Source organism: Diaporthe amygdali (genome assembly GCF_026229845.1).
Source record: "Diaporthe amygdali strain CAA958 chromosome Unknown NODE_1_length_4327563_cov_65_473760, whole genome shotgun sequence".
Taxonomy (NCBI): domain Eukaryota; kingdom Fungi; phylum Ascomycota; class Sordariomycetes; order Diaporthales; family Diaporthaceae; genus Diaporthe; species Diaporthe amygdali.
In genome coordinates this window covers 50,465-78,405 of record NW_026517021.1, presented here as the reverse complement: position 1 = coordinate 78,405, position 27,941 = coordinate 50,465, and the positions used below count along the sequence as shown (strand labels likewise).

General features: G+C 50.6%; 7 protein-coding genes across 7 annotated transcripts; 4 read left to right on the top strand and 3 right to left on the bottom strand.

The window, feature by feature from the left end:
- Nucleotides 1–162: 162 nt before the first annotated feature.
- J7T55_005578 (uncharacterized protein) lies at nt 163–4,084 on the top strand (the record flags this gene model as incomplete). The annotated part of the gene is made up of 6 exons (XM_053136437.1): nt 163–1,729; nt 1,805–2,152; nt 2,209–2,423; nt 2,806–3,181; nt 3,237–3,307; nt 3,410–4,084. The coding sequence occupies 6 exons, from the start codon at nt 163–165 to the stop codon at nt 4,082–4,084; spliced, it is 3,252 nt and encodes a 1,083-aa protein (XP_053000349.1).
- Nucleotides 4,085–4,594: 510 nt separating this feature from the next.
- On the bottom strand, nt 4,595–14,277 carry J7T55_005577 (polyketide synthase 31; the record flags this gene model as incomplete). Its single annotated transcript, XM_053135532.1, has 10 exons — nt 4,595–9,884; nt 9,955–10,648; nt 10,712–11,003; nt 11,127–11,252; nt 11,602–11,660; nt 11,784–13,188; nt 13,338–13,386; nt 13,832–13,903; nt 14,080–14,107; nt 14,235–14,277. 10 exons carry the CDS (start codon nt 14,275–14,277, stop codon nt 4,595–4,597), a joined length of 8,058 nt encoding a protein of 2,685 aa, XP_053000348.1.
- Nucleotides 14,278–14,987: 710 nt separating this feature from the next.
- J7T55_005576 (uncharacterized protein) lies at nt 14,988–15,284 on the top strand (the record flags this gene model as incomplete). Its single annotated transcript, XM_053134437.1, has 1 exon — nt 14,988–15,284. The coding sequence occupies one exon, from the start codon at nt 14,988–14,990 to the stop codon at nt 15,282–15,284; it is 297 nt and encodes a 98-aa protein (XP_053000347.1).
- An 808-nt stretch (nt 15,285–16,092) lies between these two features.
- J7T55_005575 (uncharacterized protein) lies at nt 16,093–17,302 on the bottom strand (the record flags this gene model as incomplete). The annotated part of the gene is made up of 3 exons (XM_053133334.1): nt 16,093–16,488; nt 16,574–17,153; nt 17,229–17,302. 3 exons carry the CDS (start codon nt 17,300–17,302, stop codon nt 16,093–16,095), a joined length of 1,050 nt encoding a protein of 349 aa, XP_053000346.1.
- A 2,997-nt stretch (nt 17,303–20,299) lies between these two features.
- On the bottom strand, nt 20,300–22,545 carry J7T55_005574 (uncharacterized protein; the record flags this gene model as incomplete). Its single annotated transcript, XM_053132241.1, has 3 exons — nt 20,300–21,493; nt 21,944–22,189; nt 22,294–22,545. 3 exons carry the CDS (start codon nt 22,543–22,545, stop codon nt 20,300–20,302), a joined length of 1,692 nt encoding a protein of 563 aa, XP_053000345.1.
- Nucleotides 22,546–23,200: 655 nt separating this feature from the next.
- On the top strand, nt 23,201–24,178 carry J7T55_005573 (Phosphomutase-like protein 3; the record flags this gene model as incomplete). The annotated part of the gene is made up of 3 exons (XM_053131138.1): nt 23,201–23,287; nt 23,351–23,557; nt 24,029–24,178. The coding sequence occupies 3 exons, from the start codon at nt 23,201–23,203 to the stop codon at nt 24,176–24,178; spliced, it is 444 nt and encodes a 147-aa protein (XP_053000344.1).
- Nucleotides 24,179–25,179: 1,001 nt separating this feature from the next.
- Nucleotides 25,180–26,026, top strand: J7T55_005572 (uncharacterized protein; the record flags this gene model as incomplete). Its single annotated transcript, XM_053130035.1, has 3 exons — nt 25,180–25,364; nt 25,608–25,862; nt 25,942–26,026. The coding sequence occupies 3 exons, from the start codon at nt 25,180–25,182 to the stop codon at nt 26,024–26,026; spliced, it is 525 nt and encodes a 174-aa protein (XP_053000343.1).
- Nucleotides 26,027–27,941: the final 1,915 nt, after the last annotated feature.

The following is a 27,941-nucleotide window of genomic DNA, read 5'->3' as shown; positions in this document are numbered from 1 at the left end:
GTCGTTGTCTCGGGAGATGTTTTTGAGTCTTAGTAGCATTCCGGACTTAAGTTGATCTGGTGAGATTCTCAAGTTTCACATATTCGTGAATAACCACACAACAAACGCACACTGCGCACTTCACATACTCTACCAGCGCCAATTTCCAAGACCTCTCACAACATGTCTGACTACGATGAAAGAGATGAAACCGACAGGAGTGAAGACGAGGAGGAACGTGTGGAAAGCGAACACTTGGTCAGGTTAAGGAAGGCGAAAGGATGGATCAGAGACAATGTCAGAAAGAAGCAGCTGACGGGAGAGGAAAGAAACAGGAAAGCGAAGCTCACAGAAGAAGATGTGGATCAATTCTTTGAAAACTTTTCAGATCTTGCCCAGGAAGGAAACCGAAACACACCGACCCTGCTCCATGCGGTCTTCGACCTGGTGCAATACGATGACGATGTCACCATCGACTCTGTCACAGTCAAAACACTAGTGCAAAGACTGGTGAGCCAGTTTCCACTCCTGCTATCCATCGCCGATGCTAGGCAGCAGAATCCACTCTATATGGCGATCACGAACAAGAAAAAGATTCTGGCCGACTATATGGTAGTGAACTGTCCAGAAGATGACAGTGCAAGGCAGCATCTGGCCAACGCCATCGAAGACTGTTGTGGCAACGAAAAGAATAAGAATTGTCTGCATTTGGCTTTTGAGAAGGATATGAAGCCCAGCACCCTCTTGCGGATGTTGAAAGACGCCCACATTACGTCTCTAGAAGCCGTGGATACCACAGGCAGGCGTCCAATGCACTACGCAATCCAATACAAGCACTGTAATGTCGAAGTCATCAATGCGTTCATCGCAAAAGACAATGAAACACTGAGATCTCGGAGGCAGATTTCGTCGTCTGAGCCATATAAAACCTTCCTGGACGTGGACGAAGAGTCAAAAACCTCTGTCTACCAGGAGCACGTCTCATCTGCACTCAAGTGTGAAGAAGAGCGCAATTCGAAAAGGAAGACCTTGGATGACAGGAAGAAGAGAGAGGATCCATTGGCGAGGGGTGAGAACTGGGGCAAGGGGGCTTTAAGAGACGGGGACGAAGCGGCCAGAGTGCGCAACGCCGCGACGCAGAGCAAATCTGAGTCCATAACTAATTCCAGATTCGCGATTCGAATGGATCAGTCAAATTCTGTTGCTTCTCGCGACCCTAGGAATTTACAAGATCGGTCTGAAAGACTCAGAGAGCTAGAGCGAGAGCGAGAACTATGGAAGGGCCACGATGCTTCTCTGGCCGATCTAGAGCACAATCTAGAACTGAGGCACCCAGAATTGAGAGAAAAGAGAAGAGCTGAACTCAGAACAAGAGAGCTTGGGCGAAATTCCGCAGCTCGGGAGGTGAGCAGAGATCGACAAAGCTTGGGCCCAGCGGACAGTCGAGACGCTCTTCGCGTCCAGACGACCTCCCTATCTACGGGAATGGTGAAGCCCAGCAATGAAGTCGCGGCCAATACTCCAAAGGTACTAAGACGGGCTCCGACAATGATTGGTGAGTTTACAGTTGAAAGGCCAGACAACAGGATGGAGCAAGCAGCGGCGATCACTAGGAAGTCCCGAAAGCCTATCGACCATGAAGCTGTGGAGCGTGTTTCAAAAGTTGTACTCCGGATGCTTAAGTTGCATTACATGAGGACCAGAAGCGTTGAGAAAGCCACATCGTGGTTGTATAAAACAAACCCCACAGGTAAGGATTGGCTAAACTGTCCTTGATTGAAAATTGCGGTACGACCTATATGATGTACTAATGTGATAACGGCAGACATACAAATATTCTTTGATTATCAAGAGCTTCCCCCAGAGGTGAAGGCGGACCTCTTCGAAAAAGCGTTTGAAATGACCAAATTCGATGAGGTCCTGAAGTTTGTCCACTTCACAAATGTGACAGTCACTCGTCCAAAAACGGCAAATTCCAAATCCCAGCGAGCAAAAGGTGGTCTTGGCCGGCAGGACATGGAATACTTTTTCAAATTCCTTTATAAAAAGGGAGTCCGTTATATTTTGAAGGTAGTCGTTGACGAAAGCGGACCGGTTGTCCATTCAGACGAGGCAATCAAGAACTCGTTGGCCAGAATCTCGGTGGAGCACTTGGACTGGCGGAAAGCAGATTGTAGGCATTGTCCTATCCCCGCAGCTTTGTATTGATCCTGACCACCAGAGTAACAGTGGATCCTGAAATCATTTGTGGCATCAGTAGTCAAGCCGAGGACAGTACATTTGACAAGACCAACATTGAGTGGAACTCTAGGAATCAATTGAGGAAACTGGACTTGAAATGGAGCGGGAATAGTGCAGTCCTCCGAGCATGGAGTGAGCCTCAAGGGTTACCGTCGATCCCGCTTCTCGAGACCGTCAACATCAATGTTTCAGAGGACACCGTTGTAAGTCAACTCGCACCCCACCCCCTTTCCCCATTTAGACACTGTGTGTGCTTGTGCGTATGTTTGCGTGTCTTCGATACATACCGCCTCAAAAAAAAAAGTTCACTTCTTCCCATAGCTTTGGACAAGTACATGTGAGGTCAAGGACTAATTGAACCAGATGTACGACTCACCCGAATGGATCCAGGACAGGCTGATTGAGTTTAAAAAACGCCTGAATGACAATAGAATTTCCGCTTGTCCAAATGAAGGATCAGAGGAATCATTGCCTGCTCCATCGCATCGACAGGTTGTCGTCGATCTTGATGGAGTCCATACAGTTAAAAAGAAAGCAGGCGCAGGATCAATTCAGTCGGGACTAATGCTAGGTCGGACATCTCAGATGATTCCACAAAAGGTGATCAATACACACGAGTGGCTCAAATGCATGGACGCGTTTGCACAAATAATAAAACCACTCTGGACATCGACACGGGACGACTTTCTGAAGCATATAGGCGTTACCAGCCTAGAGCCCGACAAAGAAGGCGTTTCCATACCGGTGACGCTTGCGGAACTCGAGAATGAAGTCGTTGTAGCCCTAATAGATGACGGGGTCGCGTTGTTGGATCAGCATTTCGTTGGTCGCGTGCTCGAGGGCAAGACATTTGACTATCAGGATGGTGGTGTCGGCCAGTCATACAACTCAGCAAAGGGACACGGCACTGAGATGGCGAGGTGCATCCTCAGAGTGTGCCCGATGGCTAAGATCTACCCCAGTGAGCAACCCGAATCTGTTACTTTGTTATTTCCAGCATAATAACGATGTTACAGTCCGATTGAAGACACTTGAGGATGTTTCGGGGGCCGGAAAGAGTGAGATAGACCTGGAATCAGCTGCATTGGTAAGTTCACGAAGACCGTTACTTTTCATGCTCCATTCATGTATTGAGAATTTATATCTCCTTCAATCCCAAGCATACTGACAAGACCGCTCTCCTGTCAAGGCAATTAATGCTGCCCTGGAAAAGAAGGCCACCATAATATCCATGTCCTGGACAATTCCCGTTCCCAAGGAGAACAGCCGAGCCAAAGAGATGTTTGAGACTGCTGTGCGCAATGCTTCTGACAAGAATGTCCTCATGTTCTGCAGCTCGCCAGACGAGGGTCAGTTCACCAGCGCCGACTACCCAGCAGCAGTGCAGCGTGACAAAATATTCCGAATTGGTGCCGCCCACGATGACGGTTTGCCTTTCAGCTATGTGGGCAAGGATGTGGATTTCATCTTCCCGGGTGTGAAAGTGAACACCAACGCTATTAGCACAGCTACAGGATCGAGTGTTGCAACGGCACTGGCCGCGGGGCTGGCCGCAACTATCATCTATTGCTTCAAGATTAGTGCGTTGGCCGTTAAGATCCAAACCCACACCAAGGGCCAGGGCGAAGGTGAGATGTTTGGGCCGAAGTTCACAGAGTCCACGGTATGCAATGTTTCAAAATACACTGCAATGATGGCTGCGTTCGAAAACATTGGGCGGGTCAATGAGCAGCGGTTCATTCAGGTATGGGATACGTTTCAGCCAGCAGCGCAGGAACTCGAGGATCCTTACAAGCTAGAAGATGACAAAGTGCGGTGCATCATGAATCTCTGTACGAAACTGATGATTCACGAAGTCCGATGAGGGCACGATCCAACGAGTGCACCGTCGATCGGATTCGTGTGCAATTTCAAATTGTTCCCCATCCTCAGCTAGAAGGTCTTTCAGAAGATCAATTTGACTTCATTAAGTTTGCTTAAGTGTAATTGAGTGAGTTGTCCAGCAAATCGGTGCCCAACCCTGTAAGTGAGGTACATCAATGTTCACTTTTAGACATTTGGTTGTGTTGCTCGGTATGTGGCATTGTAATAATGGACAGCATAGACTTAATCATACGGGAAAGTGTTCTTGCGTTGTCGTTCTTGCGCTATCTTCTATAAGACAACAGAGGGACACTTCACAAAGTGGATGGACATTCAACAACAATCCACTTGTAAGATGATTCACGGACTCTAAAGCATCGCACCCATTCACGAGATCGTATCTAAAATAAGTAGTTGCTCAATTTCAACCGTAAACCAAAATGAATACAAAATGCATGTTTCATTAAACTGAAAATGGAATTTGTTACAAGGAAGACTACAAGGGCAAATGTCATTCCATCCAAGCATCGTCAGCACGCGCCCTTGCCCACCGTTGGATCCCAGAGGCGGAGGCAGGAGCGCATCGCTTGTCAAGGAGTTCTAGATGACTTCCAGGTATGTCGACGGTGACATCTGCGCACGGCCAGGATGGGCGCCATTCATCTTCGTTCTTGGGCATGTGCGATGTGGGATTCTGGGCACGCAAGAACAATGTCTGCACCGTGGCTGGAAGGACACGAAGCTGTACATCCCGAAGCGCCCGAAAATACCCGCCTACCTTTGCCAGTGCAAGATCGGAGTCTCCGACCATTTGCGAGAGATCCCCAGCGCGCGTAGTCAGGGCCTCAGCGGGTAGCGCGTTCAGCCAGTCTGGACCGCCTCTTCCCACCATGTTCAGGTACGTGTCGATCAGGACCAGGCCTACCAACTGAATCTTGTTTTGCTGTTCACCTTCATGGTCGTCGCAAAGTTTGGATGCTACGGCATGTGCGACGATGCCACCGGCTGAGTACCCCGCGAGTATGATAGGGCCCGTAAAGGTCTCTCGAATAGTGCTCGCATGCACAGCAGCAAGCGTCTCGAGGTCCTCAGGTATTGCCAGCCCTTCCGGGTGTGGTAGCTCGAAGACGTCCCTCTCGCCCTTCATCTCAGACGCCAGTGTGCTGTATGCACTACCCCTGAATCCTTCGATGACAATAGACGGGAAGAAAGCGGGGATAAATACCAGTGGCAAGGGAAGGCCGGATGGACCTGAGGGACCGGTTGCGAGACGCTGAGGAGCAGCCGCGTAATTCGCCAAGTTCGATTGTATCCCGAACGAGGGCAGGGCTAGCGATGCGCAACCCAGTAACTCGGCTGCTGCGGTGTACTGCTCGAGTTGGCAAAGCCGCTTGTAAAGTGCGGTTAAGCCACGGAACATTTCGAGATTGACCTTCTCGGGCTCAGGCTCAGGGTCCAGATCAGTAGGACATGGCTTGCTCACCCTTTTTCTGCTGCCACTATCACCAATATCTGGTCCAGGTGATTCATCCACGGTGCCGTCGGCAGTGATGGAATCCTGCGGGTGAGCTTCACATTTTGCTTCTACCCCTGGCCGAGCAATGTCTAGCCGACAGGATAGGTATTTCACCAGCGCTTGGAGAGTATCATGATCGAGCGCCAGCGTAACAGGGAGATCATACAATCCAGTCAAGCGCCTCAATCTGTTGCTGAGCAAAATCGAGGTAGAAGAGTCAAAACCGAGATCTGCGAGTGGCCGCTCTGGAAGTTCCTGGTCCTGATACCCAAGCACTGCGGCAACCTCCCTTCGCACCAGGCTCAATAATACATTTTCATAACTCTCGGGCGAACATTTGGCAAGTTTGGTGCGCCACGTATCTGCGTCACCTTGTGTAGATGTCCTCATCCTGAGTCCCAGATCGGTTGACACCATGGGGAACGGCCCCTCGATCAGCATCGGCAGCATAACCGGCACTGGCGGCGTCGACTTGTGCAGCGCCATGTCGAATAGCTGTAGCCCTTGTTGATCTGTAAATGGCTGAGCGCTAGCGAGACGGAGACTCTTGGCTTTCAACTTGGCCTCGGCTGCCATCCCAACCTCATTCAGCCAAGGTCCCCAAGCCAGGGACAACGCAGGCTGTCCACGGGCAAAACGCAAGCGGGCCAGCGCATCGAGGGAACTATTTGCTGCGGTGTATGCCGCCTGGCCCTCATTACCCAGCATGCCAACAAATGAAGAGAATAGCACGAAAGACCGTACGGTGGCTGGTGCCAGCTTGTGCAAGTACCAAGCGGCGTCGACCTTTGGGCGGAGGACACGCGATATACGTCGTGGGCTCTGGGAGCTCAGGACCGCGTCATCCACCACGCCTGCGCAATGTATAATTGCGCTGATAGGAGGAAACGTTTGAATGCTGTTGTTGCTCGCTAGCAATGAGGCCAGCTGAGCACGGTCACCGCAGTCACATTGCTCGATGCGTACCACTGCTTTCGCATTTATCAATTCGTCGTATAGCTGGCGCGCTCCCGGTGCCTTCATGCCTGACCGGCTTACCAAGAGCAGATATTTGGCTCTGTATGCGTGCACGATGTGTCGACTGAGCAGGGCGCCGAGTCCGCCTGTGCCGCCGGTAATGAGGACAGTCCCAGTGACATCAAGCGTTGAAGCGGAAATGCGAGTCTCTGTTGACATCAAAACTTGGTCCGGGCCGACAGGGACCTTTCTTAGTCGCGGAATCACAATTTTGCCCGCTCGCAATGCGAAGACTTCCTCCCCTGAAGCCAGAGCGGGCAAGAGAGTCGCTTCTGATTCGGCTGAGCCATCCAAATCGATGAGTACGATCCGGTTCCCGCCTGATTCTGCCTGAGCAGAGCGCACAAAGCCCCATACAGCAGCAGCGACAACGTCGGGTCCAGAATCTATCGACGCCCTCTGCGTTATAATGACGAGGCGGCCGCCGGCATATGCTTTGTCGGCGCTCCATTTTTGTACCACACTGAGCACTTCGGCGACAGCCCTGTGAATGGTATTCTCGACCGTGTCTTGCGCAACTGCTGCACCAAGGTCACCAGCTCCTTGAACTCGGAAGATGTCGTCAGTCTCATGCGAGTTCTCTATATATCGTTCAACAGGTGGTATGTGAGCGATATCTGTCCATTCCAGGCGGTAGAGGTCCCCTCTGGGGCCAGAAGCCACAGGCTCAACCCTCTCGCGGGTGAGGACTTCGGAAAGTTCAGCAACCAGCGAACCCGTTGACTTATCCGTGAGGCTGACGGAGAATCGGTTCTCGTCCAGTTGGCGTATGCGTGCGATAATCGGACCTGAGGTACTGGCTGCAAAAAGCTGCACACCTCGAACCAAGAATGGTAGTCGAAGGTTGCCAGCAGTTGTGTCTAGCTTTGCGAGGAGGGAGGTATGCAGCGCGGCATCAAGCAGAGTCGGGTGCAGAGCGAACATTTTGCTCTGGATCTGAGGCGACTCGATGTATGCTCGCAGCTCCTTCTCGTCCTGGCCGTCGGTGTATGAATACCATATGGCGCGTACGCATTGGAAAGACGGCCCATAGTTAATGCCTGCGTCAGCCAGGGCAGTATATGCCCTGGAAACGTCGGGCATCCGGCCCTCATCCCGGTGAACATTTCCATTGCTTACGGATTTGTTAGCGCTGATGGAGCCGGCGCCTCCGCTGCTAGATAGCAGAGCCAGCCTGAGGATACCTGTGGCGTGCCGTGTCCACTCATGGAGTGTCGCGACACCTTTGGGACGTGAGTAAATGTCAACGCTGCGTTTTCCCTGCTTCTCAGGCTCTCCGATGAGTACTTGGACTTGGAAGCTTTCCTTTGAGTTCAAATCTAAGACCAGCGGCGCAACAAAGGCGCACTCCTCCAGCACCATCAAATCGTTTGTCATGGTACACTCTCGGCTAGCTCGCATGGCCATTTCGATAAATACTGCAGCTGGAATGATTATTTGCCCACTTACAACATGGTCGCGAAGCCAAGGCTGCTTCGTCGTTGACAAGTAGCCAGAGCAAATGATTTTCCTTGTCCCAGGGATGGACGCGACACTGAGGAGCACACCGTGTCGCAAAGAGCCGTTGTCATCGGGCTGCACCGCTACTGGCTTCGGCGGGTTGAGCCAGTATCTTCGCCTCTGGAAGGGGTAGACAGGCAGATCAACGACACACGCACCACTGCCTTCAAAAACAGCCCGCCAGTCAACTTGTACTCCCCGAGCCCAAAGTTGGCCCAGCGCGCCTAGTAGCTTGTTGACATGGCTAGATGTGGCGATGGTGCCCGGGACATGTGGGGAGAGGATTGCAGACGGCCCGACCTCAATGAAGACCGAGACATCTTCTTTCTGAAGCTCACTGACAGCATCAGCGAAGCGTACAGGTTGGCTTACATGACAGGTCCAGTGGTTCGTAGACCTGAGCTCAGGTGCCCCTGTTCGCCTGCCTGTAATGCTGGAAACAAAGGTTATTGCCAACTCTCCTTCACTTTCCATTGCTTGAATCAGTTCTTTCTCCAGGTCGGCTAGTATGGGATTCATCATTGGAGAATGGAAAGCATGCTTGACGTTGCGCAACGGAGCAACTCTTCGCCCTAAGCCAGCAAACGTATCTGCGATGGCCATGACGGCCCCCTTAGTGCCAGACACGACCACCGACCTTTGCGAGTTCACAGCTGCAATGGTGGCTGTGCTTTCTGGGATATCGCTTCTGCGCCGTGAAAGTTCTGCAGCGACGTCCTCCTCGCTTGCAGAGATGCTCACCATGACTCCATTGCTGGGCAGAGCGGCCATGAGCTTGCCTCTCGCTGCCACGAGGTTAGCGGCGTAGCGAAGAGACAGAGCTCCGGATACATGTGCTGCAACAATTTCCCCAAGGGAATGTCCGGCTACGTAGTCGGGATGGATGTTGAACGACTCAATAAGGCGAAACATGGCCACTTCAAAGGCGAAGAGGATAGCTTGAGCGAAATCGGTGCGGTGTAGCTGGCCATCGCCTCCATCGCCTTCACTATCCATTAATGTGGCAATTAACGGCAACTCCAAGTGTCGATTCAATTCATCGCAGGCTACCCGGAAGGCTTTGGAAAAGACGGGGAAAGAAGCACATAGCTCCTCCACCGAACTTTTGCTAGGCAGCCGGCTGCCTTGGCCCGAAAATAAGAATGCTAGGCGTGGTTTGGCAGGACTCGCGTGCCCAATCGATAGCTCCATTTCAATGTCAGGATGTGGTCGATCTTGGGCAAGAGCCGTCAACGCCGCTTGATAGTCCGCCCCCAGATTCGGAGTCACTGCGGCTCTGAAACGAAGAGCCGATCTTGTGGTTGCAAGCGAGAAGGCGATGTCGGCATGATTCTGGTTATGAAGTGCTTTCGCTGCCAGCAACGCTTGAGCCTGTGCACGTAAACCAGCCTTGTCTGCTCCGGAGAGAAGCCATGGAAAAGTCCAACTTGTCTTTGTCACCGCGTCTGGTAAGACCGGCTGCCCCGAGTAGTTTAGTATTCGTTTATGTTCATGTTCGTCAGGCTGCTCCAAGATCATGTGCGCGTTCGTGCCGCCTATACCGAAAGAAGATACTGCAGCACGCCTTGGCCTTGTGGCGCCATTATTTTCGCACGGCAAAACAGGCCACTGCTTGGCCTTCGTGAGAAGTTCAACGCCACTTCCTTCCCATTCAATATGTCGCGAGGGCTCTGTGATATGCAATGACGCCGGGGCGACGCCATGGCGGATCGCCTGTACCATCTTGATAATTCCAGCTACGCCTGCAGCAGCTTGCGTGTGACCCATACTGTTACTCGATGTGTAAGTCAAACCAAACCAATATTGATCAGCACCAGGAGGAGTGGGCTGAGACTTACTTGGACTTGATCGAGCCCAGCAGCAGTGGTCTTGAAGCGGAGCGTCGAGCGTGGTCACCTCCGTTGCCATATGCTGAGATCAACGCCTGCACCTCGACAGGATCACCCAGGGGAGTCGCGGTCCCATGGCCTTCAAGCACGTCTACGTCTGCAGGGGTAAGCGCCGCTTGGGCCAGGGCGCTCTCGATTACCAGCTTTTGAGCAGGTCCGCTCGGTGCCGTAAGTCCATTTGATGCGCCATCCGAATTAACAGCAGAACCACGAATCAAGCCAAGCACGTGGTGCCCGTTGCGCCTAGCGTCTTGAAGCCGTTCGAGGAGGATGAGACCCACGCCTTCGGACCAGCCAGTTCCGTCCGCATCGCTCGAGTACGCCCGGCAACGGCCATCCGCAGATAGACCTCGTCTTTTGCTGAATGAAATGAATGAATGAGGTGTTGCCATAGTCGTAACTCCTCCCGCAATGGCCATCGTTGACTCTCCGTTCCGAAGAGATGCTGCTGCCAAGTGGATCGCGACCAGGGAAGACGAGCAACCGGTTTGGATGCATAATGACGGACCATGGAGACCCTGTTGAGATTTATAGTCAGCCTTGTTGCGGAAGACGTCCGTTAGGAGAGTACTAACGAAGCAATAAGATATACGCCCGCTGACAACGCTGCCGGAAGAGCCAAGTCCAATGTGTGCTTCTAACTCTATGCAAATAGACTTAGTACGCGTAGCACTTGAGTCGGAGGCGTAAAAATTGGTTCACATACCATGGTTTCCCTTCCCATTGTCCCGGTAGTCCTCATACATAATACCAACAAACACGCCGGTTTGGCTGTCTCGTAGCGATGAAGGCGCTATTCCACCTCTTTCCGCCAATTCCCAAGTTGTCTCTAGCAGCAACCGCTGCTGAGGATCGGTAGCGAGAGCCTCGCGTGGCGACATTCCAAAGAGCCCGGCATCGAAGTCGGCCATGTCCTGAAGAAATGCGCCGCGTTGTGTCGTTGAAGTTCCAGGAGTGTCAGGGTCCGGGCTGTATAGGCCTTCAAGATCCCAACCACGCTGCAGTACTTGCTTGTCAATGGTATCCACAGTAGAGAAATACTCAAAATTGGAACGTCATTTCTGAGGAACGAAATTTTCGTATGAAGCGAAAGAAAGGAAATAACGCGAGGTCTTACTGACATCATGTGGGAAACCAGAGGTCACGTCCACCTCATAGATCTTCGGGCGAAGTGATACCGCCGGGATACCGACAGGCCATGGATACAATGGCAATTGGTTCGGCTCCACTATCCACAGGTGAGGGCGCTGGCATAGGTGCTGTCTCCGGGGGTTTTATTCCAGAGTCTAATAGCCGTTCGCAAAGGTATGTGCTCACTGCTTCTGGAGAAGGGTAGTCAAACACGAGAGTTGTTGGAAGAACCAACCCGGTGAGACCAGAAAGTCGATCTCGAAGGACTACGCCAGCAAGCGATGTCAGGCCCAGGAGGGTAAACGGCTGTCCAGGGTGTCGATACAGCCAGTCTGAGTCTAAATTTTCAGGCAATCTGTCTGGAACGCAAGCCCTGGCAGTTTCTGCTAGAACCAATGCCTGAATCCAGTCTCTTGAAAGTAATTCGGGCAGAGCAGTCAGTGGATTGGTCGTATAGGAACTCACAACCGACCGTTTCGGTTTTCCTAAGAGGGTTCGCGGCACGGCATCGATTTCATAAAATGCTACTGAACGTTAGAGTTGAATACACAATGATGGCCTCTATGAGCAACTTTTTAGGCTAATTCATCCGCCTCGCTTGGCAATAGAGTGAATCACTCTGAGCAAAATAAAAGACAATTGCTCACCTGTTGGCACTTTATACTCTGGCAAGAATTCTCGACACGTGGTGAGAAGTAATGATACGTCGAGCTGGGAAATATTTTCTTCCTCGCTTTTAATGCCAATTCTCCGCCGTACAATGAAGGCGGCAGGCGTCTCTCCGAGTAAGCGATGTGGGATCCCAGCCACGACAACGTCTGTCACACCCGGACATTGAAACAGGACTCGCTCCAATTCGCTAGGTTGGATGTTCTCACCACCTCGGACGATCAACTCTTTCTTTCGACCAACCAATTTCAGATCCATCCCATGTGTCGAGCGTCGTGCAATGTCACCGGTAGGGAACCAGCCATCTGCGGTAAATGGTGTCTCGACATCTTTATAGTACTCGAGCATTACGCCAGGACTGCGGATCCAGATCTCGCCGTCTTCGCCCTCGTGGACTTCGTTGCCGTCTGCGTCCATCAGCCGGACCTCCATTCCCGGGACTATTGTCCCAATCGAATCTTCCCTAAATAAATCTCCCGGCTTATTAACAGCGATGGCTCCGCAGGCCTCGGTACATCCATAATTATTGAGCAGCGGGACTCCAAACAAATCTTGGACTTGGGCACTTAGAGCTGCGGGCGTCGAGGATCCTGCGACCATGCATGCCCGCAACCCAGGCAGAGCAAGCGAGGCGGTCCAGGTCGATGCTGCGGCAATGAGCTCGTGATAAGATGCGGGAGCACCGACAAAGATTGTGGTTGGCAGAGCCTGCTTGGTGAAGAGACTATCAAAAGTCGTCTCGCTCGGGTCAGGAAGATGGGCACTGGCACCCACGGTCACTGTAGCGATGATGCAAAGTGCATGGCCAAGGCAGTGAAACAGGGGTAGAGGCCAGAACAGATGGTCCTCCGACGTCATCCCGAATGCTGAAGCAAAGCTGGTTGCTGACCACAGCCAACTCTGCTGGCTGGACAGCACCCCCTTAGGCGAGCTCGTTGTACCAGACGTATAGTGCAAAAAGGCTGGCTCAACCCCGAGGTCGGTATCTATGTCGATATCGCATGTCGTACATTCCTCATCTTCAGCCCAGGTGCGATATCGTACAACCTGTGACCCTTCCTCCACAACCTCCACTTCGGTGGTTGTCACCACAACGATCATTCGTGCTCCTCCTCCTACAGCAGCTCGTACCTGGCCCAAGTGGCGATCATCGGTGATAATGACACTCGCTCCGCTATGATCCAGAAACTTCGCCAGCTCAGCAGACGGTGAGCGCGGATCCAGTGGCACTCCCACTGCGCCCGCTCGTGTGACTGCGAGCACGCTCTCGACAGCCTCAAGGCATCTACCCAGGACAATGGCTACGAAGTGTCCTCGCCTTACGTCGGCACGCACTAGGCGCACTGCTATGCGCCTAGTTCGTTTCTCGAGGTCGAAATAAGTCTATTGAATTTCAGCGAATCAGTTATTCTTTTCTTTGAATTTCAAATAGCCGTGCTTTAGAATCTCTGGGCTTTTGATAAGACAGATGGCTGCGTCCTCACACCCCCGAGGAAGACCGAGAGTATAAGACTTGTTCCCAAAAAACGTACAATAGCCCTCTCTGATTCTGAAAAAGCCACCTTCTGGCCGCGCTCCTCCCTGTGACGAATAAGAAGTTCTGAAATGGGACTGAGTCGAGACATTTGTTCCTTGTATGTAGTACATCGACAGCTTTATGCAACCAGGATGAGTTTGTGCACAGATCTACGTCTCTTCGACTGTCGATACCAGCACTGAGCAAGTTTGAAGTGGATGGACGTCAGCAGTAAAATAGTAGACAGAAAGAGCCTTTGTATTGCGCTGCTATCGAGGTATCTGTACGGCTTTGTTACCCGGGAGCTAAAGAAGACCGATCCAAAGCCCGGACCTCCGGCCTATTTTGCCTTAATGTCGTCCCGGAATCCCCTAGCTTGTTTATATGGGCCTCAAATTTGCTTCGGAAGCTTTCCGCGCCACTGGGGAGAATCCCTCCTCAATAGCCTGGTGCTCAGTAAGGAGCCTCGGCATCTGATGGCAGCATATGCACAGCTTCCTAGGTGCATACCTTCTTGAGTGACTACGCCCTTTCTGTTGCTGGAGCGTCTTGACATGTTCAGAAACCGATGAAAGTCCTTCCCTGTCGTGATGATCCCTTAGTTAGCCCTCAACTAGCATGAACCAAGTAGACTGTAAATAAGCCTTGGCCATCTACCTGCTTCCAGATGTAAGTTGTTAAAATCTTGCCCGGCCCCTCCTTGTCAGTCCAATCAACTAGCAGGCCAGCAGATCGGTCCCGACACTCGACCCACTCACATTATGTCTGCGGATGCGTTCTGTGCAGCTGAACACCCCAGCAAATGAAATTCTCTCTGGAAGCTGCACTGAAAGGTACGGGGCGATCCAAGCAGCTAATGTAGCTCTCAGGCAAGTTTGGAAGTGCCACTGACGCCACTGTTGCTAGTGCTTACATTTATTGCCTTCAAACACCAATCTGAACATGGTTTCGGTCATGAAGGTAGCTGAGCTGATAAATTATTTTGCTCAGATTGTAAAAGTTCGGTCAGATGGGGCTTCCCGCGTGGTCATGCGACTCCCTCACGATGGGCCATTACTCAAATGGCGTTAGGAACGGGGAGGAAGGACAACAGCTCAGCAATAGGCTCTTTATTTCCACGAACGAGACTGACATAAGAGTCTACTAAGCGATGAATTTGATTTTGTTTCTTGATCCAAGCCCCTACATATGGGTGCTAATCACGTTGGCAACCGGGAAGATGCAGTTTCTGCATAAATCAATATCTAGAAATCATCCTGAGTCGAAGTCACATTAGGGTTAGGGGAGGAGCACAGTGAGGTGCTTCCAAGGCATGGAATATCTAACGCGGAACCGGTTCACTTCTTACGTAGCACCACTTACGCACACCAAGATGAACACGCTATCAGCGTAGGGGATAGACCCTGAGAATTTCGTTCTGCGCGCCGTTTGGCAGTCTTCAGAGGAGCACGGCGGTCCAGACAAGGCTCTTGGCAGAACGCTGTAATGGAATGAGCTGGATCGAGCGGAGCTGACACGACTGTGACGGGCTTTGGAAAGACAGGGAACGGAGTTTCGGCAGAAGCAAGAGATCATCTGCGCTGGCTCGATGAGAAGTAATATAGCTGCAGCAGCGAACACAGAGACGGGAACAGCAGCTCGGGCCCATACTCGGGCCCGATCTGTCATGAGCGACTTGCCCATGTACGATCCCGAGACTGATGCCAATCAGGCGCCAGGCGAGCCGTTCGTGGCACAGAGCCGTGCCACAATGCTGGGCCGGGCCACATGGAAGAACAGGGGCGCGGGCAGGCACAAGCGGGGATATCGTGACAGCTTTGGCTGCATGTGCATGAATATGAGGGAGGCGATGAGTGTCCCAAAGGACGGGATGCCCACGAAGGCTCGACCCTGGCGGAACTCGTGCAACAGATCCGACCCGAGGACCAATTTGCCAGTCCCATCATTGAAAGTGGCTCAGTGACCATATTCGTCCCACCTGTATGTTTTCAAGAGCACTTGAGGGCTCCGGCTACGGGTATCAAGCGGGACAGGGCAGTGTGACCTGGGGTCTTCTCCTCCAGAGAAAGTTGCTTCGACAGCTCCTCCCAGGCCTTGATGAGGCTGGGCTGAGTGAATAGGACGTACTTGTTCGCGACTTACTTGATGGCGGAGAAACAATGTACTACCGGTTGTATGATGAAGACGGGACGTACGTGAAGTATGTGCACTAAGACTGAATGTTGGTGGCTGCTGAAATATTGTGTTGGATCAGGGGTCCTAATTATGACGGTGAGTTCCGTAGGTCCTATAGATAGCTTGATTTTAAGGCGACTTCACATCACATTACTGGCTGATCCGACTGTTTGCTCAAGGCATCTAGAACTCCAAGCATCAAGTATATAGGTTTGGGAAATAGACCCGACAACATTTAGTGACCGAGTCCTTTTATTCATTGTCTACAATCAATGTATTGGTATTGAGCTTTTATCAGGATCGTGAATACTTCCACAGACCATAAGGTGGCCTCACTCACCTTGAATTATTCACAAGGTTACAGAAACATCAGGGGATGGGCCTTTAGCTCATAGAAATCGAAAGGTTTTGGGCATAACTGACAGATGCACATGATTCTGTAGAATATCCGCCCGAATGTCTTCCCTAAATAACTATGTACATAAGTGATGGTGCAACACTTACTGCCTCCCATGCTGTCCCTAATCACCCCAACATGTGTGTTATCACCGATGCCCGAGGTGCTGGTGGCTGAGCGCAATTGCAGTTCCCTTGCATCATCCAAGTGGGACAAGAGTCCTCACAACGACAGCCACGCCACCGGGGCTCACCACAATGGCAACCTGCCACCAGTGCAGGTTGGATAGGTACCTCATAGCCCAACGGTTGTTGTCTGCGGTTTTGGTCTTCTCTTCTGTCCTTCTCTCTTTCCATCTCCTCTCTCCATTTGCGCAGCATCTCCATTTGAGCTTCGTTGATGTGCCTTCCGTATGTTCTGATGTCGTCAAGCTGTCTGCGAATGTCGGCTTCCGTCCGCCTTCTTGTTCTCTCTTCCTGTTCCCATCGCTCTCGTTCCTCTCTGACGACTCTTTCCGTTTCTTCCCTTCTTCTTGCAGCCTCTTGTATTCTTTCGTTGTCCTCTTGTTGCCTTTGTTGGACACGCCGTTGAACCTCTTCCGTCATTTGTCTTTCCCTTTCTCTGTCTCTCTCGAGTTGCTCTTGTCGTCTTGTTTCTGCATCCCTCTCCGAGGCCCTCACGGCTTCTTGCACTCTTTCGTTGGATGCAGCCTGCCTTTCATTTTCTCTTCGCTGTCTTTCGTTATCCTGTTCACGTTGAACTCGTATGCCCTCATTGATTTGCCTGGCTATCTCTTGTTCGCGTTGCTCAGTCGCTTGTCTGAGCTCCTCTTCTTGTTCTTGATTTTCTCGCACCCGCCTTGCAACCTCTTCATTGATCCGGTTCTGCTCATCTTGTAACCTCCGTCTCTCTTCGGCCCTCCGATCATCCTCCTCTCGTCGCAGCCGCTCAGCCTCCTCGCTGATCTGACGTTGACGTTCATCTGCTCTCTGTCTCTCTTCAGCTGCCCTGTCATCCTCGTCTTGACGTTGTCTTGCAGCCGCTTCGTTGATCCGATTCTGTTCTTCCTCTGCTCTCCGTCTGTTCTCGGCGTTTCTTTGATCCTCCTCGAAGCGCTGCCGCGCAGCTGCCTCGTTAATTCGCCGTCGATCTTCCTCTGCTCTTATCCTTGCTTCTTCCTGTCTTCTTCTCTCCATTTCCTGCCTTTGCTCTCCGGCCCGGATCAGATCGGCCAGGATTTCCTCAGGGGTTTTCTTGTTGCTGTCGGTAGAAGATTCTTTGAGGGCTTGTTAACTAACGTCCCCAGTACGTGAGTCGCTCTCAGGCCTCACAAACGATAGAACGACGTCGTCGGCCAGCAATCGCCGAAACGGAAAGCAAAATTCGACACTTACCGCTGTCGTCATCATGTCTTCGGCAGTATCTGCCATCCGAACGCTTCGGATTCGGGCAGAATGACCCTCGCGGCCCAGGAACCTCGCAGGTGTGCAACACACAGTACCGTGATAGTCTAATTCTTCTCCTGTTCCCTATGACTAGAGGCTTCCTACGGCAGCTGCCTTTTTGGCATTCTCTGTATGTGCTGTTACAAGAGCCCATGAGCACCTTTGGAAATGAAACAGAGCATAAAACAATGACGTAAATATATACAATATAGACAGGACGTAATGTGTCACACGATGATCAAAGCCGGGGGGAAAGAGCACATTCAAGAGATCCTGCACGGTCGGATGACCGAGTCCGAGAGCCTTGTATTTATGGAAGACGTGTTGGGGCCAAGAACACAGCCTACCTAGGTCCGTACTACAAGGCAACTAGTTGCCAAAATCTCTCTCGGCGGACCGGTTGCCTACTTTGCAGTAAGCAGTATAGCCTCAAACCCGCACCAGAAGCCATCAGGCTCTCAATTTCTTTGCGCAGTGTTAGAGCCTGGCTTCTCATCCGACATGTGAGAGTAAGTCAGCATGCATGGTATGCACGTCGCAAATCGGCGGGGACGCCGTGAAATCGGAAGTGTGGCGTGCGCAGCCTGCAGATTCTCGAGAACATAGTGGCTGAGCATTGCGGCTCTGGACAACGGCGGGCGATTCCATTCTCCTCAAGGAAGAAATTGTCAAATTAATGTTGTGCTGCGGGCGGGTATCAATATTCGTAACCATGTAAGGTCACGTGTCATTCGATGTTCCCTTTGATCACTGCAATTCCACAATTGATCTTGTCACCTACATGCTACTATACATACTTCAGGAATTCATTCTGTTTGAAAGATGTGGTCAGCCGGGTGGGCCCTCCTTACCCGAGTTCGTGCGCATGGGCAAAGCTTGGTTCACCGGTCGACCATACCGATGTTGGATTCGTGCTGATGCTGCAGAGAGATCCAGCCAACTGGGAGTCCAGTAAAAAGTCCAGTACAACCCTAGCTAATATATCGCACAAGTATAAAAAGTCTATTATGGACAGGAATCATACTTGCGCCGGCGTTCGGGCCAGGGCATACATGCGGGTGAGATTATTGGCTTGTTTTTGTGCATGATTGACAGATAGCTCGAACACCCCTTTGACCCTTTGATTTAGGGTCAGAGTGCCTTTTGAAAACTTCGTGAGTTTGCGGGGAATAGTTGATGCCTGCAAGGGGATCTATTATCGAACAATGAACATCGCGGTCTCACTTCAGGTCATGAGCGAGTAAATATTTGCTTTATGGGAGAGAAGCACAACTGCGTTCACATGCTGAGCAGCTCTCTGGTGAGGAGTCAGTGAAACCAGCATGGACAAAGTGGGGGGAGCCCGGTGGCCACTCGGCGGAGGTGCTGACCAGCTTATAAAGGGGGGCCCAGCGCCGGAAGAAATAGAGCAGCTTCACTAATTTTGGGGAATATTCAGGGCCTGGCAAGGAATGACATATGTAGACAATAAGCAGTAGAAACTAGTTAAGACAGGCAAAATGAAGAGGCCTATGTGGGGACTAGTGAGTCTATCTGGGGACTCGGAAGCAAAACATGAAAAATATGAGCTTGACTCTTTTCAAAGATCTCTCAGGGCCTGGCCGGGGATTGAACCCGGGACCTCGCACAATAAACACGTTATAACATGTCGGATTAAACACCCGAAGCGCGAATCATACCGCTAGACCACCAGGCCAAGTGTTGGGAAAATGCTGTGGATCAGGGTTTATGTATGTGGCGGAGCTAGGCCGCGCACCCGCATAGCCGAGGTCCCACAACCAGGGGTGGTCCGTGCGGGAGCTTCAATCCCAAAATCTGATTGATTGGCACCTTTTCTATATCCGGGACAAGTTAAATTGTTTGCACGCCTGAACGATCGTTTGCATGGCTGAAGAGGAATGTGGGAGACTTGCCGTGGAGCGACGATGGCGTGAGCGCGCACGACCCCGCCCAAGCCACCCGCCGCCCGCCCGCCCGCCTCACGCAAGCTTGCTTACTTGAATCCACCAAAGCGGGGAGCTGTCGTCTCTTGAGCCAAAAATGTCTCACCTGCGCATTTGGGAGATGATCACTGAACCGAAGCAAAATTTGAGGCGGGTTGCTTCGAAGGGAGAAAGGAATCTGGCACGAGATTTTCAGTCTAATCTGAACCGCAGTCCAATCAGCAACTGGGATGACCTAGTCTTGACCCGTCCCAGCATATTGCCTGTAAATGAAAGGCATAGCCCTGGTAGCCTGTGCTCATCTGTATACCAGCACGCCACTAGATCCAGTAACCGTAGAACGGAAAGACTACCACATACACTATTAGAAAACACTGACACACTCAAAAGAAGAAACGTAAAAGCGTCATCTGGCGGGGAGGATATACAATTTACTCACTTCCCTGCATAAAAGGTTATTTAACAGGAAAGTATTCTACAGGGGATTACCCTACGAGATTATTCCACAAATGGCTATCCTATGGATGTTTATCCTACAAATGGCTATCCTATAGATGGTTATCCTATGGATGGTTCTTCTATGGATGGTTATATTGTAACTGGTTATCCTATAGTTGGTATTCTTACAGCTTGTTATCCTATATTTGTGTTTTTTCATGGCTAGTTATTCTAAAACTGATTGTTCTACGCCTGGTTATCCTATAGCAGATAGTCCCATAGTTGATGATCGTTTAGCAGATTGAGCAGTTTGAAATCCCTAAGCGGTTTAAAGGAAGGAACAGCCAGCAGAATACAGGAAGGTTTTTTAGTCAGAATGATTCCGATATCAAATCTGCTAAGCAGTGATTGTACGGCTCAACTACCGTTTAGAAGAAACCCACACCCCTGATACAGGCTGTATTCTTGCTACTTCGAAAATGATTTCTTCTGAAGTTTAGCAGAACTAATATGATATTTCGATTGAGTTTATCAGAGAAAATTCTTTTCAAATTGACAGAGACTTCTGTTAATTCTCCTGCTACTCTAAACCAATAGTCTCAAAACACAAGTTCTGCCGCAAAGCCTCGCCCCCCATGATCTCATGGACATATGCTCCACCGACCAAGTTGTACCGTCCAGGTCGGTCGGTGTCCTTGAATATCAGAGGAACCCTAGAGCCGCAAACAATCCATACCGAGTACTCTCGGTCCCGCCCTTCACACACTTCTATCTTCATGGATTGGGACCCCAATCCCAGATAACCCCTTGACGTCAAGAACGGTCGCTGGTGTAGCGAATGTGCGTATTGTAACTCAAATCCCTCCAGGCTTTCCCTCATTTCCCTGGGTGAGATATGTTGAAGTGTCACAATGCCCTGAGCGTTTCGCTCTCGTGGAAAGCTCTGAGCCACTCTGTGACTCAAGCCATGATCCACATTGGCACCTTTTCTTGTAATCCATTGCAAGAAGCCTGCCTGGAGCTTAGGAGGGGCTGGACATCGCCCCATGGTATCCGTATTGGTTATTAATGTCCTCCAGAAGGCATCCTGCCGTCCTTTTGGGGTATGGTGTTGGATTTCAGGTGCTTCTAACAATTTCAGCCACTTGTCGAAGCTCTCGCCGTTTCCCACTGACTCTTTTGTCTCTCCAACTCGGACTATTCCATCAAGTCTGGCCGCCTTGACGAAGAGAACTTTGTTGTCGTGTGAAAAGGCAACTTCACAATTCAAGCCTTTCGAAGCATTGAATCGCTCGTATCCAGTGATCCCAAGGCCAAGTGAGGTCTTCCGGGTGGCAAAGGTCCAGTCCGGGATCCACGAGGGCAAGTTTGGTAATTTCACTCGGTCACAAAAGTCCTCTCCCTCGGCCACCGTCAACAAGGTCAGGTCGGTCTCTTGTTTCAGAATTTCTATGGCAGCGTTGGTGTAGATTTCTGCCGTGTCGAGGCCGTAGTCCGGATAGAGTCTGTCGTTTGACTGGAGTCGGGTCTGTGTGACGAGTTGATACATACCAAGCACGCTGAATATCTTATCTTTGTCCTCTTTGCAACCGGTATCACGGCAACGGATCAGGGTTCTCAACAGTATCGAGGGATGTTTGTTTCGTACATCCCGTTTCACTGCTTCTAGCTTTGCTGCTGTCTTCAGCGCCGCCTTATCAATGTCAAAGTCCTCGTCGACCCATGACTTCAGCATCTTCCTTGAGACTTGGGTCGCGAGAAATTCTGAGGTAGCCTGGATATGAGCCCAATCGAAAGTCATGGATCCACACAGCACCACTGTTTTCTGAGCGAGAACAAGTTCTTGTACTACCCAAGAGCGGGTGAACCAGGCTGCAGATTATTTATTAGATAACAGCCTTCTAGACCCTAATGGATTTGTTATGTTGCTTATGTTTTACCAGATGTGCCTAATAGCCAATATCGCTCCTTATTAACAGGGACAACAGTGCGAGGGTGGAGACTTACTTCTGCTAAAGAATTCTAGGACACTTCTCCAGCATTCCCGACTATGGAGATTCCAGAAGGGAGAATCTACAGTTAATCCTCGATTTGTTTGGGCAACATCCATTTTTAAGATATCGAGAAAATACTCGCCCAGCCCTTCCGTTCTTGTACCGTCTGCGGGCCATCTATTATGACGAAGACCCTCGTTGGACCATTCGGACCCAAGTTTCTCGATGACCTTGTAAGCTAGAGGCGTTGAATCATCGCGTATTCCTAGCCAAATGATCACTTCTTCGGCTTGGTGGTATGTGTTGGACATCATGCTGACTTGCTGAGCCCGCTCATTCAGGTCGCTTTGGTTGATGCAGACGGCATCAATCCAGAATTCGAAGCTTGATATTGGATGCATCGCTCGGAGATCACACAATTGATAGAGACAATCGTAGAGGTTTTGGGTTACATCAAGCGTTTGACCATTACAGATCTATACACACAAGATTAGACGCGGAAAGGTAGACCGATTCGTACAGAGAATTTAGCCAACAGGGCCAAGAATCTTAAAATTGGCGTTATCAAAACTCAACTCACAATGCGATGCAAGTACTTCTCATTCTCGGGCGTATCATCATGACGTCTGAGCTTAGTTTGTGTGGAAGGGCCCCAAGTGTATGAGATAGATCTGTACACTGGACGCTCGTCAAGATTCGCAACGCGTAGATGACAATGTAACAATTCGTCCTCATCTATCCATTCCAGCTTCAACAGCCGGATATCTCGAGAATGCGTCAAGGCGAGTTCATCGCCGTCATAGATCATCGTTGCCCGATCTTGCGTCTGCATCTTGGTCTACGATGGCAGTGATCGCGCCGCTGCTTCGGGCGCGGAAAGGCGTCAGAGGGACAAGCCTCCTATGTACAGCAGCTCACAGATCGACGGATTTAGAGGAAGGTAGGTTGAGCTCGCACATATTCAGACAAAGAGCAAGTTCGAGAGTATATCTCATAACATTGAAGGTGTTATAGATAACAGATAGCTGTAGAACATATCCATGCCTTTCACCGCTATCTTTCTAGGGGGTTTGGCTGCATCAAGTATAAGACACGAGTGATATCCGGAACATCCTGCATGGGAGACGGCGGGGTTGGACACCTTCTTTCAAATGATTGGACTCCATTGGCGCTAACATTGCATGAGCTGAAAAAAATTTCAGCAGCTATTGAAATATAGTATGCTTCTTGATCTCATGTGCACACCTGGGCAAATAATGCATACTCTCACAAGTACGAAGTGATTGCCTTGAGGCGGCTCTTGAGATCTCTATTATATCCAGCTTCATGCTTGGTTTACCAAACATCTGGTAACATGACCCCCCCCCCCCATCACTCTTTTTGGTATCATCTGTGAATACGGTGACCTGACATCTTCGGAATTTAGGCGGGTGACTGGCGTGATTATTCTAGCACTTGCACTGTGGACTGGATACAAGTCTCCCAGAATGGGTCACCCTACTAGACTTCAGTTCTCAGCTGTCTCAGGCTTCTTTCAGCATGACGAGGAACCAGAGGGGTCACAATTTCGCGCTGTAAGAAAGAGGGCACCGAGGTATCCAAAGTGGCCGTAATCTAACAAAAGTCCTCAATTATAGACCACAACTTCGAATCTCGGATTACTAGCCCTCAGAATTCATTCACGTGACGAAGACGTTCAGAAAAAAGAATGGGAAAAGTTTCACGATCGTCTACGCCAATTGAACCATGACGGCGTGACAAAGTACAAATTATTCTATGTCATAAGGCATGGCGAGGGCCATCACAATGTCAAAGAAGCTCAGGTTGGCAGATCGGAGTGGGAGGTATGACTCCCCTTATCTCGTTTCCTACTATATAGCTGACCTGTTTTTAAGCGACACTGGGCGCGGCTCGATGGAGACAACACATCAACCTGGTTAGACGCCCATTTAACGGACAAAGGAAAACAGCAAGCACTTGCTATTTCAAAATTCTTGGACAATTCTGCCGCTCAGACTGGTATGATTTTACCAAGGACACATTATACCAGCCCTTTAGCGCGGTGTCTCGAAACTACTCGCTTGGCTTTCTCTGCTGCCGGAGCCGCCGAAGGGGTCAAAGTCATCGTGAAGGAAAACTTGCGCGAGCGTTTGGGAGTCCACACATGCGATAAACGCCGAAGTCGCACTTGGATTCAAGAGAACTATCCTTCATATGAGATTGAGCATGGATTTACGGAACACGATGAACTTTGGAAGAGTGACGTCCGAGAGTCTTTAGAGGACCATGTTCTACGCATTAACAGGTTCTTGCAGGACGTGTTTGAGAATGACGAAGAAGTTGTCATCTCTCTGACTATTCACTCTGGGGCAATAAGGGCCCTGTATGCTGCCATAGATCACAGGGATGTCTGGGTGAGTCCCGGAGCCATGGTGCCTGTGCTCATCCAGGCTGAGACGGTGTAATGCAAAGTAAGGGGGTTCCTAAAGAATCTTCTGCTATTTAACAGCCCCCTCTGCTGGCATTGTCAGCTTGTCTCTTTTTGAATTGAAACCCTTGAACACAGTTCTTCTGTTGATCGTCTCTTCGTCTATTACAGCCAGCGGCATAGACTGGATACTAAAGAGACATTCTCTAGATCCGGAGATTCTAGAGAGAGACTCGGCAGACGGTGATCGATTCTCGATTGAAACACCCTTGCCAGTAGCATGATATGGTCACCTTCTTTCACTGAGTAAGGAAAATATATTCTCATGATGAATGAGTTAGATTCGAAACTACATGATGGCATCAATGTGCTATGATGCCATCATTGGTCCTGAAATATCGTGTCAGGCACGTGGTGGATGCAAAACCGACTTAAGTCGGGTCAGGTTGAATTCTTCTCAGAAGAATAGATAATTAAGTCAACGAGTAGATGTAGAAACCGTCAGTCAGCGCCATAATTGGCTGATAGACTCGCACTTTGGATGCCGCACTTACTCAAGTGCTCACGACTGACTAGCCCATCAATAGGTATCGGCAATGGTGGATTGAGTCTTGTGTGCAATTGCATTTCTATTAGTACTTCTGGTAGTCAGTCGTCTGCTATCTCATCCAGCAGCACTTTCTAGTTGTAAAGATAGAACGGATTTATTTGCGTGGGAGTTTCGCTCTTGCAAGGGTATTCCCAGATGAATTCACCCGTACAAATGGTGCCAAAAGCTTCTTGTGTATTGTGTATGGAATACATATTGTGATCAAGTATGCTTCGTAAATGTGTGCTTGAAGAATCCGAGCACATTGGAAGGACCGGTGTCGCTTTCTACGCACAACGGCCACCGCAGCATAGATTTCGTTTGAGGATCACTTTTCATGGTAATATTATCAAACTTGAATGCTCACATCCTCTTATGTCCCCTTAAATTCTGTCGATACTGAGTTGCTCCAGGGCTTTTATCAAAGCACCATTCACCGCATACCTCCAATGTCGTCCTCCGGTGTTCCAGACCACTTCGTCGACCTAAGGAGAATGCATGTGATCTCAATTGATATCCACATTCCACCAAAAGTTGTTCTTCATTATGCGCATGTAACGGCAAGGCCCGCTACTTTTGACGCCGCTCAGACAGTCCCAGAACAGTCCCTCCAATCTCGCAAGCCTGACTTCATGTGAGCGTGATCGGCATTCCTGGCATGTTTGCACCGAAGCCACAATAATCTTGAATTACACTTCGCGTGCCTCCATGCAGGATGTGCATGTGCAAATTAAATTTGGTCGTACGTGTACTCTAGGAATCATGAGATTCTATCTTTAGATACGCAAAATGTCCCTCTTTTACCGTGACACTGAGGCTCAGTAATTGCCACCTACTACGTTCGTCATCCAAGCGCTCGGGATGATCCCAAACACAGCCACACCATCACGCTCGACCGTGAGCACTGGCCCGGCGGCCGGATAGCGCGGAAATTTGGCACCTCTGTATACCAGCGGTCGCATTGCTCGTTGCAGTCAAACGCCGGAGACTCGGCTTATCTGATCTGCTCCGCCTGTGCATGCGAGATACAGGCCATCGGGCGGAGAATATGCGACCGTCCTCTCATGCACAAGCGGAGGGCGTGCATGGCTGTCACCGGCCTGGTCCTTGGATACATGCCCAACCACAACCAGTCGAGCCGATCGACACCAACATACATATCACACTCACTCCCTGTACCCGAGGGGCTGTGTCTATTGTCTTGGCTGTAGGTCGTATGCCGGCCAGTCGGAGACATTCCTGCGTTCTCGAGCGTCGTACAGCAACAAACGGGACTTCAACGTCAGTCTGCGGTAGCCCTGCCCGTTACATCAGGGCAGGGCTCACCCCCGGGGCGCGATAAGAAAGGCCCTCCATGGGTGGGTGTCAGCGAGAGACCAGAAAATCTGCTTCTTGTACCCTGCCCTCCCCTCGCCAGGTCCCAATCTGCCCCAAGGTATCGATACATCAGCGGCGAAAAGTACCGCGTTCTTCAAGCCTAGCCCGCGGCGGGCCGAGGGCTGTCACAGTCAGACGGGAAAAACCTCTGCTGCTAGCCCTGGGCGTGAATCGAGGGGGCCGGTCCTTTGGGCAGTCTTGGGGGCCGAAGGATGAGCGGGCAGATCATTGCATGCAAGATGGACATAGCCCGAGTCGCACGGGGCAGACGTGGGAGCATTTGAGTCGATCAGGTTGGACGGATTCGACGATGGGAGGATGGAGGGATGGAACCCGTGGGTCGAGCGCTGCTGCTCAGGCTCTCTCCCTCGGCACATGGGTTTGGGTTTTCCAAGGTTCGTCATATCATCATCGTTGTAGGCTCTTTCGGCGGGCGAATCCTTCGGGAGTGGGTCAGGTGCCAGCCTCACTTGCCTGTCAGACTCTGGCGGCGGCCCTGCGTCTGGGGCATGTCAGATGATTGAGGGATTTCGTGCCCATGTTTGGTTCTGAACGGCAAAACATCTGCTTTTGATACCCCGGTAAAAAGACACCCATGGCTCAAACCCCAGGCCTTGTACATGCAGTGCCTCGGTATATTGCTGAGGTGAAACAATCTTACCCACTACACCATCGTATCATTCAACGCTTAGGAGAATCCAGCTGCAGATCTGCTTTAGTCGTTGTTTTCGGAATCATGAGGAGATTATGAGGTGATTCAAGACACACCAGCTTAGTCGATTGGACCTCGTTCACGTGGCTACACCTTGCCAGCATGGAGCGAGCTAGGTGCGAGTATCCGAGAGCCAAAAAGCGCCCCGCGAAGGATTCCGTCTTGCGGTGGCACGTCAGCAGGGTTAGGTGAGAAGCGCGCCAGAAGAAAATTAAAAGTCCCCGTCGGCGCGAAGGATTCAAGTGTGGGTGTTGCGACCTTAAGATTGTGTGGATAAAATGTGTCATCATCACTCAATGTGAGGAGAAGGGGTGAAGACACACAAGTAAGCCGCCACATTAACCACAAAGGGGTTGATCTCCCGAGCACTGGCGCACTGAAAACGGAAGACAAAGACAAGAACAAGAGACGCGACCAACATTTGCTAATGAGGACTGTGGTCGAACATGCTTCTCATTTGGGATCGGGTCTTTGAGAAGCATTTACACCGGGTGAAAGTTACACTTCGGACGAAGACAATTGATATGTTGGTGCCTTCAGTTCTTAGTTAGACTTTTTGAATAGATCTTGATCGCATGTGCATTGCCCAGATCTATTTTTGATTCATCGCAAAGTTTTTATTCCTACGGAGTTAAGATGGAAGTAAATGACAGGCATAACTTGAGCATCTTGTCCCTCCTTCGCAAAACTTATCATTCACCTCGAAACTGCAAGACTTACTCCGAGCTGAATAGATGGCCAAGCTATCGCCAATCTTCAAGTCGTGTAAAATAAAAAGACCAGCTCTTTGTGTACTTAGATCTGTCTAGCGTGCCTTCAAGCAGAAACACAGAACATGTCAAAGGAGCGCAATGCCATACACCCAACACCGCCGGGACTTTAACAGCTTCTATGGAAGGACCACCCAGCACTTACGAGGCGGACGGCGAGGAGGCATCCTCGCACACCAACAACAGTCGTGTCTACCCCGGTCCCTTATTTCCGAACATGCAGGCCCACTCCAAAGACTCGCAATTCCAATATCCATAAAGTCCGTGATGAATGCGCCCACGGCGCCATAAATCCCACGGCAAAGACAACCCCAGGGTCCAACGATATGCACCTAGCCTCGTTCAGGAAAAG